The following is a 20,000-nucleotide window of genomic DNA, read 5'->3' as shown; positions in this document are numbered from 1 at the left end:
TTGGGCGCCTTCTTGTCTTGTTTTTCTGTCATAGCAGGTTTCTTCTTACACGGGTCAGGTTTGCCCGACTCACGCCCCTTAAACGTTGATAGGGGATATTTTGACAACAAGACTAGCCCGCTAGTCGGCCGCCACCAAGATGTCGATGTGGAGGATGAGGGCCAAATCACTCCCCCACTCAGCAGCGACATCAGGGCAATAACAGCCTATTGGCCCTCGTGGACAATAGTCCTCGTGAGGCTATTCAGGCCGATCCTATTGGCCTCCGTGGATAGTGGTCCTCGGATGGCCACTGAGGCTTGTTCCCCCTCAGTTGGCCTACGTGGACAATAGCCTGCAAGAGGCCGTTTGGGCCTATCGCCTCTGTGGATAAAATGCCAAAGGGAGGGTGCTACGATGGTTACAGATGGTTCCATGGACCGTCCAGGTATAAAAGCCGACCCTCGACGCATGCCTAGGGGTCAGACCTCTCTCCAAAACCCTTCACATTCTACACAACCCCAAAAGAGCTAACTTAAGCATTGGAGGGTCAGGTCAGGAAACTCCCCTGACGTTGACCTCTGTGCAGGATCCCATCGAGGAGATTGAAATCCACCTCGGCCCAACCTCGAGACCACCATGGACCCTCAGAAGCCACCTCGTAACCACCTTATATCCTCGGAAACCACATCGGAGCCACCTCAGACACCTCGGTGTTGCATCAACCAACCCTTGGGGTTGCCACGAGGGTTCCTTAGGTGACCGCGCACCTTTGGGACAAGACCAAGTCGTGCCGACTCATGGTCGACGGTACTTGGGTAACAACATGCACCTTCTTGGTCCGTTTTTTTGCTATAGCGGATTTCTTCTTACACGTGTTGGGCTTGCCCGACTCACGCGCCTTAGGCGCCTTCCTAGCTTATTTTTTAGTCGTAGCGGATTTCTTCTTATGTGGGTCGGGTTTGCTCAACTCACGCGCCTTAGGTGTCTTCCTGGCACATTTTTCCACCGTAGTGAATTTCTTCTTTTGCGGGTTGGGTTTGCCCCGACTCATGCGCCTTATCGAAATAATCCTGAGAACGTGCTCTATCTTGGTCGTGGAAGGTGACTTCGTGGGGGTGTGGAAGGTCAACTTGCCTTAATTGGGGCCACGTAGTCATGGGCTAGATTCCATAGATGGCATCAAGAGTATCTTTTCATATCCTCCTCGATTGGTGTTTTACAAAATTATAGGGGAAAAGAGAGGGAGAGAGAGAGGGCATGCATCTCGAGGGAGACTCCTCGATTGCCCTTTTAATGCTGGAGGAGAGAGGGGGATTCCATCATATCCTCCTTGGTTAGTGCCCCGACGGCAAAGGGGGATTTTCCGAGATTCTCCCGCATCCCAGTAGTCAATAGGACATTTTTTCCTATTTCGACATCTCACTAGCAGAGCAATGTCCCTTTGATGTGATCCCGAAGGGACATTTGTATGAATCCCGAGAGGAGAGGAGTCATCCTGCATTTATAAACCTCATTTGTTTGGTTTGGTGGGCCTCATTCCATGGTTCGAGCCCTAACCTCGGGAGCCTTCTTCTTGGCTTCGGTTCCAAAAGAAGTAAGCCCATCCTTCGGTTATCCAATGCCTGGTCTCGCAACTCAGGTTGGAATGTCTCTACCTTCTCGTACGAGTTCCTCCCAGTCTACTGACCATCAGTCGATCGAAGTTCATACGTTGTCTTCCGATAGTCTTAAGGATGGAAGGGGTCCCGGCCTCTTCCTCCACAGGGTGGGTGACTCTCGTAGAGTCGGATCTTCAAGGAGTTAGTCGTTGAGTCAATCGAGTGAGTCTCAGACTCAAGCGGAAGAGAGCGGTGGCGGGGTAGCCTATCGAATTCTATGGTTGGAGAGCAGGGAGCTCTCTCAACTGGTAGTTCGATAGGTCGTGGATGCTCGAGAGGGGCTGGCAGTTCGTCGGGCAGAAGGATCCCAACGGACACCGACATTGGTGGTTGAGGAACTGTTGTCGGTGGCTGTGATAGTGGTGTCATTTGCTGGTCTGACCGAGGTAGGAGCGAGGCGACCGCCTGTATTATGTCAGCTAGTGCTTGCATCTGTTGGGTGAAATTCAAGAATGCCTCAATAGAAATGAGAAGATGGTCAGTCGAGACTCATGGAGATGAAGGTCTAGGGTCGTTAAGCGAACACCAGTACTGTAGTGGTACTTGCAGCGCGGTGGATGTATCTATGTGGGGGAAGTGTGGTTGCTATCCTGTCTGAATGAAAGTATTGTGAGTTGGAGGTAGTGCCTCACCCAGATGTTCACAGATAGGGTTGGCCCGCGAATGCCCTTGCGATATCGGGCCCTCCCTCTAGCACCAAAATGTTAGGAAAAAATGTGGTTGATGTCTGTGATAGTACGACGTGGCCCTAATCCGTATACAAGGAGCCATTCGGGGTAGAGTGAGGTTTCTCTAGCCTCGTTCCTATACGAAGATCAAGGTCGGGAGGGGTTTCCCGAGCCAGTTCCTCCGACGCTTAAGTTAGTACTTAGTTTCACATACTCTCTTCTTTTTTTACCCCTCCGTAATATGGAGTTAAGGGTGTATTTTTATACTAATCTCAAGAGGGGAGAATATCTTGTGAAGATCCTGTAGAGAAGGCAGTTCATAATCGTCCCGAACTATCTTTTGATCTTCTTGAAATATTCTTAGAATATTTCGTAGGGAAGTCGGTTCGTAACTGACCCGAACTACCTTCTGGTCTTATGGGAATATTCCTACGAATATTCCACAAGAGAGCTAGTTTAGAATCAACCCGAACTGCCTTCTAGTCTTCTAGGAATATTTCTACGAGTATTCCACAAGGGAGTCGGTTCATAACCGACCTGAACTGCCTTCTAGTCTTCTACGAATATTCTGTGAATATTCCACCGAGAAGGTAGCTTGGCAACTCGGTAACTGACCCGAGCTGCCTTTTTGGCTTCGATCTTTGTAGACAAGAGGGTGTTGGCCTAATATGGCATTGACGTGGCAAATGGAGGCCAACTGATTTTATATTCCCTATCACTACTATTGTTGTTATGTTAGAGAGTGTACACTAGATTATTAAGTTAAGAAATGTATTTTAGTCGTAGCATACATGGTAACGTATTCACACAGTTTGTTTAGTAGTCAGTATGCAAGGATTTAAACAAATATGTTATGTAGACGTAGAAAATTAAACATGGATCTAACCATGAGATCATGAGCAAAATCATGGAAAAGCACAAAACAAAGCATCAGCCAGGGCTTCCAAAAGTAAAACTAAGCAAAAAAAGAAATTAGGGGAATTTACCTTTGGAGAAAACATCCTATATATCTTGAGGTTGAAGCTTGATTTTGTTAATATGAGAAAGAAGAAGTTTGAGAGCGAGAACAAGGGTTTAAAATGAAGAAAAGGGGGAAGAGTCTTCTATTGGGGGGGAGTGGGAGGGGTGGGTTGGATCTAGTCAAGAGGCTAACCACCTGATAAACCTAGACATACAGGTCAAAATTGGGCAGTACTCTTGTTTGTAATCATATTGTGCAAAACGCCTTATATGGACTGGTATTTCTGGCTATGCTTGGTCCCAATACTGATTCCTCCTCAGACTGATAAAATACTCAGTCAGACCTATTCGAGCAAAATTTTGGTCCATCATTCTGAATGTGTATAGCTTGGTGCCTCTCAAGCTGTCTCATGGGACCTGCATGTTTCTGTACTTAGCAGCTTGGTTCTATACAGGGTGGTATACAGGAATGCAGAACAACCACTACAGACTAAGACAGACTAGACATTGTATAAAGTAAAACTAGCACATAACAGCACCTTACTGACTGCTTGACCTAGAAATATTGTAACCCTCTTAAAAGTCCCCTTAAAGTATGATATTTTACAAACCAGTTTTAACAGCTAAGAGAGAATTTCCAACATAAATACCATTAACATGATATCAAACCAAATGAGCATGGGAAGCAGAAATTGCTAGCAACAACTAAGGAAAAGGTTAAACCCATATCCTTGTGCTAACATATCTGATGTAGAACAGAGTAGGGAAGTAGAGAGAAAGAAAGGAGAAGAGAAAGAAAGAGAAAAGTGAGAGTAGGAGACTAGAAAAGATGCAATGTTTTTTATTCAAATCTGAAGTAAGTCGTCCGTTAACAAGCTCCACTTTTTATAGGGGTTTAGGAGCGCTAGGCGTCAAAAGGCAATAAGGTCCAAAAACGCCTGTGGCGCTAGGCGCTCGCCCAAGCGCTCGCCCGAGCGAAACGAGGTACTAAAATATAAAAAAATATAATATAATTAATAAATATAATTATTTAAATAAAAAATATGCTATTAAATTAAGAAAATTAGGTACAAAATCATAATAAATAAATAAATCATAATAATATTTTTTTTATTTTTTAAATAAAAAATATACTATTAAATAAATAAAAATTAATAGTATTAAAATCAAAATAATATATTAGTAATCTAATAAATAAAAATACTATTATTAGTATACAATTAGCACTATACTGTTAATATACTGTCAACAGTATAATGAGAAGAGTGTGAGAAGACCGAGGCTGCTGAGGCAACGACAGCGGTAGCGAGCGACAGCGGGAGTGGGAGCGGGAGCTGCGAGCGACAACAACAACGGTGAGCAGCGACGAGCAGTGATTGTGGCAACGGCGAGCAGTCGGCGAGCAACGATTGTGGCAGCGGCGAGTAGCGACTATAGCGGCGAGCAGCGACAGTGTCAGCAGCGAGCAGCAATAGAGGAGAAGAAATCTCGATGGTAAAATCGCGAGTGTTAGAGTTGGGGAAGTCGGGAAAATCATGAAAGGGAGCATGATATCAGTGATTTAGTTGGTTCGATTGAACCAACTAAGGCACCGGAGACCAACTAGACCTAAAAATCTGGTTCGATCACCTGGTTTAACCCAGGCACTCGCCTGAAGCGCTCGACGCCTTGGCTCGGGCGAGCGCCTAGGCGATGCCTCTTTGAAGTGAGGCGCCTGGACATGAAGCGAGGCGCTCGGGCCTCGCCTCGCCCGAGCGCCTATTGAAATCACTGGTGTAATCAATGAAGCAATGATTCCCAAGAGTAATCTCCTAGGGAATTAGTATACCTTTTAGAAATCCAAAATGTGACTTCTACAATACCTAAAAAGTAAATGAGTACACTTAGTATAAAGTGCATTTAATACAAAAGGAGTCCCTAGAAAGACCAAAAGACTTTCTAATTTTCAACACGACTCTTAGAATTTCTAGGCCAACTAAACTTTTTGTTGATTTCTTTGCCTACAATAAACTTTTCTGAAATCCTTTGTAAAGCTAGATGATTCTTCATTATTCTTCCCTTGTGGAAAAGAACTCGACTCCGAAGAGTGATCTGCGAGGTAGTGATCCAAGTCTGGTGCATGATCACCAAATTTCTCTAAAGTAATCTAAGTGGCATCGGAAGTTGGACAATCACGTCACTTGACAAGAAAGTGTCGAGTGTTGCTAGTAGCAGACGTAACAAGACAATAATCAAGAATAGCCTCTATGTCATCATTGTGTTATAAGAGAATTGGTGCTTTGGGAGGATTATCACCTATAGGAACACTGCTAAACAGAGATGGAGTCTCAAAAGTACCATGATATGGAGTTAATCCACCACATTGAAAACTTGATTAATATTTAAGTCAGAAGGCAAATTGAGCATATATGCATTAGATTTCATTTTTTGGATAATGGGGAAAGAATCAATGGCTCGGGCATACAACTTCTTGAATGAATTTTTAGGGAATCTCTCAAGGCGAACGCAAACCAGAACATAATCGCCAACTCGAAACTCTTGACTTCTACGATGTGCATTAGCAACAAGTTTGTAACTTTCATTACTTGAGTAATTCTACATCGAATCTCATCATGTAAATCATGAATATATTGAGCGAAGAAGTGGGTTGGTTCTGAAGAACAATAGTCAAGTGGAATGGGTGTAAGGTCAATGGGTGTGCGAGGAGTATAGCGGAGGATAACTTCAAATGGGCTTTATCCGATCAAGCGATTGACTGAGTTATTGTATGCAAACTCTATCATGGGTAAAATTAAGTCTCAATTTCCTAGTTTCTCCTCAACTAAATATCTAAGAAGATTTTCAAAAGAACGATTAACAGCCTTAGTTTGATCATCTATCTAGGGGTGAAGGGCTAAAGAGAACTTCAATGTTGTACCAAATAGTTTTCACAAAGTTTTTCAATAGTAGCTAACAAATTTCACGTCCTTATCGGACACCATGGTTGAGGGCAAGCCATGTAATTCAACCACTTCTCGAAAGAACAATTTAGTATTGTGTGAGGCGTCGTTGGTCTTGTTAGATGGGATAAAGTGAACTATTCTTGAAAATCGATCAACAATAACTAGAATAGAGCCATGGCCATGGGTTTTGGGAAGTCGAAGGACAAAATCTAAACTCACATCTTGCCGTGGTAAATGTGGAATGAGCAATGGGGTGTATAGACCAGTAGTGTTTGTGAGTATTGACAATTTGACTAGTGCAACACTGCGATACAACTTGAGCAACATCTTGCTTTAAGGACGGCTAATACAATTTATCCTCAACTAATGTAATGGTTTTGACTCGGCCTAGGTGACTTGCTAATCCACTATGCATTTACCAAATAAGGAAGTCTCGAAAGGAGGATCGAGGAACACACAATCTAGTAGATTGAAAAAAGTAATCAACCCTATGAATGAAGTCCCTATGTTTACGGAGGTTTCAATCTTGGACTTCTTGATATATGTGACTAAAGTCTGGACATTCTCTTATTTTAATCATTCGAATCCTATAACCTTGACACTCATGGTAGATAGGATTGTAGAAATTCGATTAAGGGCATCAATAGCTTTGTTTTGAGTGCCAAAAGAGTATTTGTTGAGAAACTCAACCCACTTGGCATGTCGTGCATTTAACTTCTTTTAGGCATTTAAGTACCTAAGGCTTGGAGGTCAAACAACAAGACAAACTCTTGCAGTAGAAGTTAATATCGCTAATTCCTAAGACATTGCACAATTGTATCAAATTCTTTATCGTGGGTAGAATAATGTTATTTTGCATCATTGAGTTTCTCACTAAAAAAAAGGCAATAGGTTGACTCTCTTAACTTATAATTTCACCTATGCTTATACCAAAGACATCAAAAGTGACCTTGAAGGGTTTACGAAAGTCAATGTTCCTAAGAACAAAAGCGGTGGTCATTCTCGTTTTGATGTCAGCAAAGGTTTTGGTAGCGATTAAGATCCAAGAAAACTCATCTTTCTTTAGGCAATCAGTGATAGGTGCTATGATAGAATTAAATCCTTTAATCAATCTCCTATAGAAAGAAATTAATCCATGGAAACTTCGAACCTCAGAAAGGGTTCTTCTAGGCTTAGGCCATTCTAAAATGACACGGATCTTTTCTGGATCAGTGACAACACCTTGGATAGAAATGATGAAGCCTAGGAATAGGTCATGGGTTTGCATGAACGAACACTTTTTCAGATTAACAGAAAGCTTAGCAACTTGAAGGGTAGTAAGAACCTATCGAAGATGTTCTAAATTATTTTCTTTGGTCTTACTAAAGATCAAGATGTTGTTAAAGTAAACTACAACAAATTTGCTTATGTAAGGTTGTAAAGCTTAGTTCATGAAGTGCATGAAAGTGCTTGGGGCATTGGATAGATCAAAGGGTATGACTAGCCATTTGTATAGGCCATCTTGAGTTTTGAGTGTTGTTTTCCATTCGTCACCAAGTCTAATATGAATGTGGTGGTATCCGCTTCTTAGGTCAAGCTTTGAAAACCAACTAGATCCAGCAAGAAGGTCTAGCACATCCTCGGGTCAAGGAATCAGGTAGCGATATTTGATTGTTATTTTGTTGATCACTTGGCTATCGACACACATCCTCCAAGATTCACTTTCTTAGGGGTTAACAAGGTAGGGACGATGTAAGGATTAAGGCTGTGTCGGACAAAGCCTTTAGCCGAAAGTTCTTTAACTTGCTTATTTAACTCGACTCTCCTTAGGATTTAATCTATAATATAAGATATTAGGGAGTTGCAATCCTAGGACAAGGTCAATAGCATATTGGATTTCTCGTAAAGGTGGTAGCTCACTAGATAATTTCGAGGGTATGATATCAGAAAATTCATCTAATAAGGATTTAATCTCAGGAGTTAGGTCAAGAATAGTGCAAGGGTTAGAAATTTCTTTAGTAATGATGGCCACACAAAATTTGTTATCTAGGCTCTCTATTTCAAAAGATTTAAGATCCAGTAAGTGGAGTCCCTTGGTGGTTGAGGCTTGTTGAAGAGATTTGGGAGTTCTTGATTTATCCTTTTCTAATGGTTTTATAGGTTGCGAGATGATGCTTTTGTCTTTGTATTAAAAGGCATAGGTGTTTTCTCTTTCATAATTGGTAATATCAAGGTCGAACAACCAAGATCAACCTAAAAGAATGTGGGCAACGTCTATTGGTAGGAAGTCATAGTAAATCTCATCCTGGTAATCACCCATTTTGATTGGTACTAGGCATCTCTTGGTCACGAGTAGAGTAGTTTTATTAACCTAGGCTACTTTAAATGGGGTAGGATGTGACTCTACCTTTGAGACTACGTTCATTGTGCTACCCTCATCTATAACCAATTTGCAAGTTCTCTCCCCGCATTGGATAAAAGTCTGGAAGATATTTGTCTTATTCCATTTGTTGGAATCACTAGCAATAGAGAGAATAATGCGGACAACATTTACTTGGGCATCTTCAATTTCTAGTTCATTTTCATCACCTGAGTAGGCTTCAGGTTCAACTGCTTGGTCTACTTCCTTGATTTGATCATTTGGTTCTTGTTTTAAGGTAAGGGTACATTGAGGACAACGAGAGGTAATGTGACGCTTATTATGACAATAGTTACAATGGATTGAAGATGAACTAGTTTGAGAATCAATGATTAAACGAGTTGAACGATTCATGGTTGGGACAGGATTGTTGCTAGTAGTGAGGTTTTTTAGCTTGATAGAGCCACTACTTAGGGTGGATTGAGAAATAGTTCTATTGTCGAGAGACTAAGAAGACGCTTGACAAGTTGGATAGAGTTGGGGATACTTCTCAATCTTAAGGGCTTGTTGAGTTGCTTCCTCCATGGTGTCGGAAAAACTAAGGGAGACTTCCCGTTGGATGTCAAACCTCAACCTATTAACATCTTTGGACAGTGATGATTTGGTTCTCTTCTATTTCACACCTAAGTCGAAGTTCCTTAAATCAGGCCAAATACTTTGTGACACTAGAATTCAACTGTTTAAGGTTTAACAATTATTCAACTAGTTGGCTTCGAAAGTAGGTTGGTACCAGCAGTGTAAATTGCACCATGCATGGACAGGACTAATCGAGGGTGGCAATATTCAGTGGTCAAATTTATCATAACACCAAAAATAATTCAGAACAGTTTTTATTTGCTGAAGATTCACTTATTTTGGTTAATGAGAAAACACTTTATTCCAGATAAGGCAGAGACAACCATAACTTGTACATGCAGGTTCTCTCAAACCTCAATTTTGTCTCACTCCCAACTCTCTTGTCCACAATAAAATCCCCAATTTCTGAGGATTCTCAAATCACATCAAATGCATCATGTAGAAAATTAGACATTGTGATTATTTGTAGGACCTTTGTGGCTTGTGATTCTTTTTAACTTCAGTTAGCACTTTTTGAAACTTGCTATGGTTCTATTGTCACTGGAAAATGAGCCTATCATTGACATTTTGATCTTTTTTTGTTTTTGCAGTATCATCCTGATGTTAGCAAGGCTTTGCAAGCTGATGAGGTGTTTAAGAGCATCCACAATGCATATGAGGTGATCATCTGCACTTCAACATCTATCTGCTACGGTGCATGCATGTTGGGTTGGGTGGTGTGATTCCTGACCAACAGCTTTACTTTGTTTCTCCAGTCTTATATAATTTCAAAGTTCATATTTTTTGGCTGTAGTCGTTTGTGCTAATTGTTGCTACCTGTTTTGGATTTTTTTTTTCTCTCATTTTGACACATTATAACTCACAAGATTCTTGGTACTTCTTCTGGTGTTGTTAAATATCCATTGCATGAATATTCTGGGTTTATATGCATCTTATCCTCTTGTTTAACGTCCTTTAGTAGCATGGGATGCCTTAACAAAATATCTAAGTTCTGAACATCACCTTGAATTATAAGCATGATGACCTTGCTGGACTATCAAAATCAGCTAGTATTGTAGCTTAATAGTTTTTCCTCAAGTGAACAGAAATTTTTGCTTTGATCTTTTCTGTCACTAATAACTATTTATTTTTTTGGTATTAATATAATGTTTTTCCTTGATGAACATTATCTTCCCCAACACGTTCCTGGAAAACTCGTTCCAAGTATTGTAATTTGATTGATACTAGTTAGTCCAAAGGCTTCTTCTTCCACATACAAATTTCGTTCACATAATTAGGGATTCCTGGCAGCTGGCACATATATGTTCATGGCTACTCCACTAATCATGCAGTTAGGTTCTAAGGCAATTTCTTCTTCCAAAACTAGTCTAGTGTGTACTGTGATTCAGTTTGATCTAGGACCGTGCGATACTACTAGCAATGAAAATTTCGGCTTATAAAGTGCTTTTGCAGTGACTTCATAAGTTTTGATGATGTGACAACCTAAACGAATTTGGATTGGGCTGTTTTGATTTGAGACTCCTTTCCAGTTCTAATTTCAGTTTTGATAATTAGTTTGTGTTGAATTAGTTGATGTAGATTGATCGGAACCGTTGAACTGATACCTATCCTTGAGGATTTATTTTCTTGAAACTTGATGAATACTATTTTGTAGATTTATTAAATTTGATTTGGATTGGCCACTGACAGGATTAAATTTTCTGATGATGATTATTGTCACAATTTAAATATTCTGTACTTATTTCCATCGTTGTTAAAATTAAATTTGTCAATCAATTCCTTCATAATTTGGATGGTCAACATGTTCTTAGTCTTGAGACTTCCATTACATTCTTATAGATTTTGGCTTTTTATGGATTCTGTTGATTATCGTGTGGCGACCTAGATGAAGGGTATAGCATGTCAGCTACAAATTTGCTTTCTACATTTTATAAAATTTTATTGCAAGTGAATATTTTTCCCTAAACGTTATTAAACATCTTAAATTCTTGTTCTTATGTTAGGTGCTGTCGGATGAAGTCTCAAGGGCCCGATATGACATGACACTGAGTTTTCCTAGGGCTACAGGGAGATCATGGAGGAGAAACCCGACCCAGAATTCTGGACATGATGAAAGCAGAAGGATGTACAGATGGGCAGAATTGAAACAGCGTATGCGTTACGAAAGGCAGAACAAGGCATATTCATGGTATGATCATCGGGAGCCATATCAAAAATCTTCCCAATATGAGAGAGGTCCCTTCGGCGAAGTGCTAAACTTCACCTTCTTCACCCTTTTCTTGATGAAGATAATCGGATACCGAGCATCACTTACGATTTGTAGTTTGATTGCATTGCTGGACAAGCAGTTGGATGCTGGATATAAGATGGGCTATGTGATTGCTTGGTTCATGGGAGGTCGTGGGGGTATTCTGCTATCAATATTAATCCACTTCACTAGTTGGCTCTGCGGCAAGAACAACAGCAACCTTGTTGCAGTGGTAGTGGTAGCAATGTGGATAGGGGCAAACCTTGCAAGATTGGCTCCCGTTCCCCAAGGGGCAGTGCTTGCCTTGCTTTACATGTCCATTAAGCTTCAGGTTGACCTAAAATGAGGCGGCTCCCATTGGGTTGACCTGACTCCATCTGTCTCCGTTGGTCATTATGCTCTTTATATATTCTTCCGATATGTTCTCCGGATGGATAATCATCGTGCTACTTGTAAATATAAGCTTGGGATTGTAGAATATATGACCTTGTAAGGGGGAAAAAAAGGGGGTAAATGAATGATGCTTTGGATTTCAATCTTGTAAGGGCGCCGTCCTTCACCACAATTGAAGGGTCATGTCCTCTTTATCATGTTGGAGGAGGAATCAGTTTTAAGTATTGTGATTTCTTGATTAGATCCGCTGCAGTATAGAAGTTTTTCCTGGATTTGTTTGTTTTTGTTAAAGAATCATATATTCTCTTTGAGTGTGCACGCAGGAGATACCCCTCATAGGAAGGTGGTTTGGTTGATAAGATATCTTTGGCTTTGTCAGCTCCGCATATGCCATGGCCTCCTTCCACGAGAACTCCAATCATTTGGACCAGACATGATGTGGTGGTCATGCATGCCATGGGATTTTGGACAGATCAAGAACCTTGTGGTGACGGTTAGCATGCCAAAAGACATACCTTTATTTCCCATTAAAGTTTACAAGATAGTAAATTAGGAGTGTTGTTCTGCCTTTGCTTGTTAAACAGTATGGGATAGGCAGCCAACCTAAATCAATAGGCTTGTCAACTTCACCAAAAGGCGAGAATGATAGCGATTATGATATAAGAGAATGAAGTAAACCAGAAAGAAGATATGATCATTTAGGATTCCTCGCGTTCATTAACAACAGAGAGAACCTGCCCTCTCATCTTTTTCACAATGCATGAATGCATTGTAGAAGGGATTGTTCGATCAATCAACTGTTCACATATTCATAACGCCAAATTAACAAAAACTTTTGATCCACATTTAACTATATAACGCATACTTTATTACCAATTTAGCTACCCACCAATTCCACCGTAATAAAATCCATCATGTACTACTCATTTGGCCTTTTTGCTTTTAGCTACCACCAATTCCACTGTAATAAAATTCATCATGTACTCATTTGGCCTTTTTGCTACCTCCAGTTGCATATATCAGAGCAAACAAACATAAGAAGGCCAAGAGGTCATAACTCGACCTGAAAAGCAATACTACATTTAGGATGGATCATTCGAAATACCAAAGTGTAATTTCTAAATGCAATTGCTATTTGCCTGAATTTATCCCGTATGCCGGTATGCAAGTGTAATTTGGTTGCTACATATCATATACAAAGATCAAACATGAAGCTTGCCAGAGAGAGGTAGAATCTAACCCACAACAATGGAACTGAATGATGGTGCACCACAACTTATCTGACATCAAACCAGGCTTAATTCTTCGGCTGTGGTGGAGTCTTTCTTGATCCTTTCTGAGTCGATCAAAGCAAGCTTCTTTCTTAGCTCTGCTAATTCTTCCCCGGCACTACAGATGTACGCCGCTGCTTGTCTACCAGAAAGAGTTGCCCCTTCCATACTATCAATGTAATCCTGTAGAAATAGCAGCAGACCCATGTTTTGTCAATGTAGGATGCATCCTTGTATGAAAGTATTCATCCAGAAAACTCGCGTAGGCAGCCGTTTGTAATGATAGTAAAATATATTGGATGATTTTTCTAGCATATTTGGAAAGCATCCTCTAAACCAACTTGCTCAGAAATTAATGATACGGTCCAATAAGTTTTGATGTAGTTTAACAGAAGATATAGCAATATAATTTGATTATTAACCTGCAAGCTAAAGTGAAAGCATTTTCTTGCGACCGACTTTGGTTCTATTGAAAAACACCGACATCAATTGGAACAACTTAATGCTACAAAAGCACCAAGCTGACGATCCCAAATGATCTTAACAAGCTAATTCTCAGACAGGAAACTGTGAGATTCAGTGTTAAACAGCCAAGAGTGTCGGAACTTATTAAAACTTACTAAGAGATTTATAGTGTGGTGTGCATTCAGTATCAGAGAAAGAATCACTCAATGGATTTAGTTGTTTCAGAAATCAGAAGTGATAGATTTTTCTCAACGTTGTACAATTTTCTGCTACTAGGTGCCAACAGTAATGATCAAATTAGGTCTGTCATTACAGCAATGTACATTCATCCTCCACGAGAACAGCCATTGCAAAATTCATACACAATATAATCGTATGAAAAGGGCATAAAAGTAAAGCATCATACTCTTATAACATGAATTTCATCTTTTGAATTATACTAACTGGAATCTCACAACAGACATGACTCAACCAACAATAATTTGTAACAAAGCCATGTGGTTTGGTCTGTAGAAGCTAATTTTGACCCAATCTCTACTTCATTTTTGACAAAAAAACAGTCTATCAAAATTAATTCTGACTCCTGTTTCAATCAGTACCTCAACCTCCTTGGCATGACAAGCAACAGAAAATAAATTTCAATTTTTCAAAGGACAGAGACATTTGAAACAGCATAAAAACTACACAATCAACAGGACATTACAACATTAAGCAGCAAATATCTCTTACTAAATGGGTAAAATAAAAATAACAGTAAAAGAATCATCTAATAATCAAAACTACTGGAACATTTACCTGCTTAGTGTAGGATCCAGCAAGGAAAAAATTTTTCACCGGTGTCCTTTGATCAGGCCTGAATGGGTCATTTCCAGGTGCCTCTCGATACAAGGATTGCCCAATTTTAACGACGGAAGACCAAAGAACTTTTAAACCTTGAGAGGAGGGGAACAAATTCAAGACCTGACAAGAAATCATCAATCATCTAAGACTATTAGAAAATAGTTGTGCAAAAAACTAAAAATATGTGTAGCTTCACTTGAGATATAGCAAAGTGAACAAAGAATTCTAATCAAACACTCAAAAGTTGAAAAAGGCGAAAGATATGCATGTAGAACTACTAACGCAGTTCACTAATTGGAAAAATTTAGCCACAAATTGACCAGGAACAACAAGACAAAAGAACAAAAAAGAGGCCTCGTATCATCTAGATATACTAAAATCTAGCAAGGCCAATATATTCATGTCTGTATGGGAATCCACTGACAAAAAAAGGTTATCCTAAAGGGAAACATTATAAGTATCTCAGTCTAATTAAGCTGAGCAAAACAATATATCAAATCAGTCTTTTAAGCCTGAGATACAGTAATAAAATCAGTGTTGCTGCACCTTGCAATAGATTGATAAAGATTAAAGAAGTTAATCTAAGCCTAATTACTTTATAAATTTGAAGTTAGCTGCCAACCTGCTTCTGGACTCTTTCTATGATTGCATCATTAGGCAATGGCATGTATGGGTCACCAGGTGTGAGTACAACCCTTGAGAAAAAGGAGAAATATTAGAACTTAGAAAAGAGAATTTTAATCATACAGAATCCTCCTCTTAATATTATCATTTGCAACCGAACGGTAAAGTTTGTCGTTAGCCTTATCAAGATCACATTTGCATGAACTTCACTTTTAAAATGCTAAAAGAGAAAATAAAGGAAAAATTAGCACCACCACACAAAAAAGAAACAGATGATTTTGCCTGCATCACAATCCAATCCATGTAAATGAGAAGGGCATTATGCTGCATAGTGGGGATTAAGATGTGATTGACCTATAGCATGTATCTCAGAACAACTAAAATAAAAAACATTTTAGGCATCGAACTGCCAACTTGATTTACAAATAACAAAAAACAATTCAAGAGCTTGAGATATTTGATTCTCAATTCTTCTTGATGGATGGACCAGCCATACAAAGGATTATATTCAACATTGGGGAAGAAAAGCCTCAGACATCAAACACAAGCATATCAGACTTTGATTGCAACAGCATACATAAGCAACAGTAAATCACATAGTATTAATTACTTCAAACTGCAGAAGCAAACATATGTTGGAAAAAGATAAAAAACCTGAACTACGTAAAACAAGGGTATGAAACCTGTATGTAATTGACTAGAATATGTCAAGTGTTTTCTCTATTTTTGCACATTTGAGATTTATAATGCTGATAACAGTTGTTGAGGCTCAATTAGATATATTGGCAAATGCAATGAGTTTTGTATATATTATAAACACACACACACACACACATACATACATATATATATACATATACACACACATACATACATATGCATATATATATATATACACACACATACATACATATGCACAAGGTTTTACTTACCGAATCGTACCGCCCGGTACGGGCGGTACGTACCGGTCCGAGAGGCGACCGGTATGCGGACCGCCCCCTACCGGGCGGTACACGCAAAAAATATCCCGTATCGACCGTTACGGGTAATATCGGGCGGTAACGGTCGAAATTTCGACCGTTACCGCCCGGTACCATTCGGTAACGGTCGATTTCGACCGTTACCGCCCGGTACCATTCGGTAACGGTCGATTTCGACCGTTACCGCCCGGTACTACTCGGTAACGGTCGAAATCGACCGGTACCACTCGGTAACGGTCGAAACCGACCGTTACCACACTGTAGCAGTGCTACAGTGCTCCAACGGTCAAATTGACCGTTGGAGCCCTTTCTCCTCCTATTTAAACCAATCTTCTCTCCCCTATTTCATTATACTCTCTTAAACTCTCTCTCAAACTTTTCTTTTCTCTCCTAAACTCTATAAAATAACGATTTGTGAATTCAATTGAGGCTAATTTGGGAAGATTAAGAGGAAGAACTTTCTAATCAAGAGGTATGTATTCGTTTTCTTTAATTAGAGAGTAATTAAGATATTTAAGATTATGGTTAGTGTTTTTCATGCATAGTAAATATTGAATAATATTTATCATAGTAAAATAAGTTTAATTAAATTTTATTAAAATTATTTAATGCTGCGATTAGTTATTTTAATGATGATTAAATCGAAATTTATTTGATTTTATATCAATTTAATGTCTTTAATACCTATTAAGGTATTTGTCATGTTTATAGTGATGAAAGAGAAATAATTAGTGAAAAATTAACTATATTAATTGTATAATTAGTGTAGATAAATGATAATTATCATAATTTGAATCATATTGGATTAAAATTACATATTTAATGTTTCTTTTATGTATTTAACATATATATGATGGTAAAATAAGTTTAATTATAATTTATTAAAGTTATTTAATACTGTAATTAGTCATTTTAACGATGATTTAATCGAAATTTATTTGATTTTATGTGAATCTAATATCTTTAATATCTATTAGGGTGTTTGTCATGTTTATAGTGGTGAAAGAGAAGTAATTAGTGAAAAATTAACTATATTAGTGTATCTAATGATGTTAATACTTATTTTATGCATGTAACATATTTATGATAATAAAATATAATTAGTTATGTTTTAATAAAATTACTTAATGTTGTGATTAGTGATTTATGATCGATATTTGATCAATTTTATATGTTTATACTTTATAGTTTATTTGATTTAAATTTGATAGGATCATGACACCAAAGGAACAGCCACATGATGATGCATGGGTTCATGCCCGAAAGCTAGATGGAAACCGTCATCATTGGCAATGTATTTATTGTGACTACATTGGCAAAGGTGGAGGAATAACTCGAGTGAAAATGCATTTGGCTGATGGGTATCCTGATGTTGCAAAATGCAAGAAAGTTCCAACGGAGATCCGTAAATTATTTCAAAGCAAGCTTAAACAAACAAAGGAAGATACATTAAAAAAGAAGACAAGAGTTGAGGAAGAATATCATAGGGCTACACAGGAACCGGTTTATGATCAGTATGAGGGTTGCGGCGATGAAGTCGACCCGGATCTCACAGCTGGGATTCGTGCATCATTGGAGCATCAGTATACGTTCGATGAAGCAATGAGGCATCGACGACCTGACTCACAATTTGAGCATGGCACTAGTAGTGGAATCCAAAGGTCAACCAGCATGAGGCAACCAACTGCTCCTTCTCAGCTAGGCCGAACTAGTAGCATGAGACATGGTGGACTCCGTGGTTTTATGAGAGGTCTTGGCAGGAGGTCCGCACCAGATATTGTTGATATTGATCCACAAGCCTATCCCCCACAAACAGCGAAACAGACACGGATTGACGATGCATACACAAAAGAAAAAAAACGGGATATTGGGAAGGCAATCTCAAAATGGTTTAACTTTCATAGGATTCCAGCCAACACAGCCAAAGGTCCATATTATCAGAGCATGATCTCCTCTATTCAAAAGTCTGGCACGGGGATCCAACCTCCAACACCAAAGGAGATTCACGGCGTGTACTTAGATGAGGAGGTGGCAGAAATAAAGGATTGGATCAAATCCTTCAAGAGGCAATGGGAAGAATATGGGGTGACATTGATATGTGACAGTTGGACAGGACCAACAAGAATGAGTATCATCAACTTTCTTGTTTATTGCAATAGAAGAGTGGTGTTTCATAAGTCCGTTAATGCTTCTGAAAAGATCCAAGATGCAAACTACATTGAGAGCTTGATGGACACTATGGTAGAGGAGATTGGACCACAGTATGTTGTACAAATAATAACCGACAATGGAGCGAATTTCAAAAAGGCCGGTTTGCAATTGATGGAAAAAAGAAAAACTTTGTTTTGGACTCCATGTGCAGCTCATTGCATAGATCTAATGTTGAAGGATATTGGTGAGTTGGATGCGGTCAAAAAATGTGTAGCTCGAGCACAATCAATTACAAAATTTATATATAATCATCATTGGGTCCACGCATTAATGCAAAAGTATGTAAATGGTGAAGTACTTCGACCTGGAATTACTCGGTTTGCTACCAATTTTATTGCATTAAAGTCATTACAGCAAAAAAGGCAAGGCTTGAAGGCAATGGCTAGCTCACAAGAGTGGTCTGAATCCAGATATTCAAAATTGAGTGATGGAAAGAAGATAGAAAAGGCCATTCTTTCCTCTAGATTTTGGGATACTATAGCAGAAATCATAAAAGGTGTGGAACCACTTTATATTGTCCTCCGTAAGGTCGATATGGACAAGCGTCCACAAATGCCGTATCTTAAATATATGTTGATTTCAGCAAGAGAGGAGGTCAGGAAAGCATTCAAAGATGATTTTAAGGCCGACCAATACGTACGAATCATTGATCGTCGGACCGATGTTCATATGGATCAAGATATCCATAATGCAGGTAAATTCATATTCAGAAAAATTTAATTTATTATTATTTAGATAATAAAAAATCATACTAACAAAATTATGTTTTGCAGCGTATTATCTAAACCCAGCAATTCAATATCGATATGCTCTCGGAACACAAAATAATTTCCTAACGACACTACGAAATGTTATATATCGGCTCTTGCCAAACACTACCGAGGCAACCGATGCTCTTATGGAGGGTCGATTATTTCGAGAAACAATTGGTTCATTCTCCGACGTTGTAGCTGTATCGTGCCGTTACACTATGGATCCTGGTGAGGAAAAGTTATGCATATTGATTATCAATTATATTTAATGTTGATTATTTGTTATGCTAATAAAATCTTATTTATATCTTTTTGCAGTCGAGTGGTGGCTACAATTTGGAGGCGATGCACCACATTTAAGGAAGGTTGCCGTTCGTATACTTTCACAGACAACAACATCTAGTGGTTGCGAACGTAATTGGTCAACGTTTGCATTGATTCATACGAAGGTCCGCAACAGACTCTCCTACAGACGGTTAGAGAAACTAGTATATGTCCATTATAACATGCGGCTAAAATTGCGATGTGCTGAGTTGGATAAGGAGCCAGAAGAACCAGATATTGATCCCATTGACCTTCAATTCTACAACGAAGATTCAGAGCCAATGTTAGATTGGGTTGAAGCAGCAGAGAACCAAGAGGATCCTCTACTTGATGAGGCGGGAGATCCTCAACGTCCTTCGCGTTTTATCACCGAGGCAATAGAAGAAGAAGAAGCACAACCCCAACAGGTGGAAAATCCCCCTCGATTACAACATGGTATGAGTCAAACTGCTCGAGGAACTACCGATACCCAACGGTCACACTCGTCCGCCCAACGTGCAAAGGCAAAGGGGAAGGCAGTAGCATCAGTTGCATCATTGGAAAGAATCGAGTCGGGCGACGAGACACCTTCACAATCACATTCTCTTTCTCGCTCGGTCCAGAGACATGACAGCAACACGGACAGCAGTGCCTCGATAGATGATGGCGGTGATGACGGGCAGTCGTTGGTCTCGTCTACACAACTTGAGAGTGGTGAATGGACTGAGG

The 20,000-nt window shown here is 39.4% G+C and overlaps 2 protein-coding genes across 2 annotated transcripts in view; one reads left to right on the top strand and one right to left on the bottom strand.

Annotated features, from left to right (window-relative positions):
* Positions 1 to 12,066, top strand: part of LOC135610173 (uncharacterized) — a 14,104-nt gene extending 2,038 nt beyond the window's left edge. The window contains exons 2-3 of the mRNA XM_065104339.1: positions 9,775 to 9,843; positions 11,188 to 12,066. Of these exons, the coding sequence (XP_064960411.1) occupies positions 9,775 to 9,843; positions 11,188 to 11,778 (660 nt within the window). The 3' untranslated portion in view covers positions 11,779 to 12,066. The remainder of the gene's footprint in view (positions 1 to 9,774; positions 9,844 to 11,187) is intronic.
* A 432-nt stretch (positions 12,067 to 12,498) lies between these two features.
* Positions 12,499 to 20,000, bottom strand: part of LOC135610174 (zeta-carotene desaturase, chloroplastic/chromoplastic-like) — a 26,281-nt gene continuing 18,779 nt past the window's right edge. The window contains exons 12-15 of the mRNA XM_065104340.1: positions 15,024 to 15,096; positions 14,357 to 14,521; positions 13,066 to 13,279; positions 12,499 to 12,888 (exon numbers count right to left, since the gene is read on the bottom strand). Coding sequence (XP_064960412.1) covers positions 13,112 to 13,279; positions 14,357 to 14,521; positions 15,024 to 15,096 — 406 coding nt within the window. The 3' untranslated portion in view covers positions 12,499 to 12,888; positions 13,066 to 13,111. The remainder of the gene's footprint in view (positions 12,889 to 13,065; positions 13,280 to 14,356; positions 14,522 to 15,023; positions 15,097 to 20,000) is intronic.

Source organism: Musa acuminata, chromosome BXJ2-4 (genome assembly GCF_036884655.1).
Source record: "Musa acuminata AAA Group cultivar baxijiao chromosome BXJ2-4, Cavendish_Baxijiao_AAA, whole genome shotgun sequence".
Lineage (NCBI taxonomy): Eukaryota > Viridiplantae > Streptophyta > Magnoliopsida > Zingiberales > Musaceae > Musa > Musa acuminata.
Note: the sequence above shows the minus strand (reverse complement) of the source record. Positions and strands in the feature narration are given on the sequence as shown.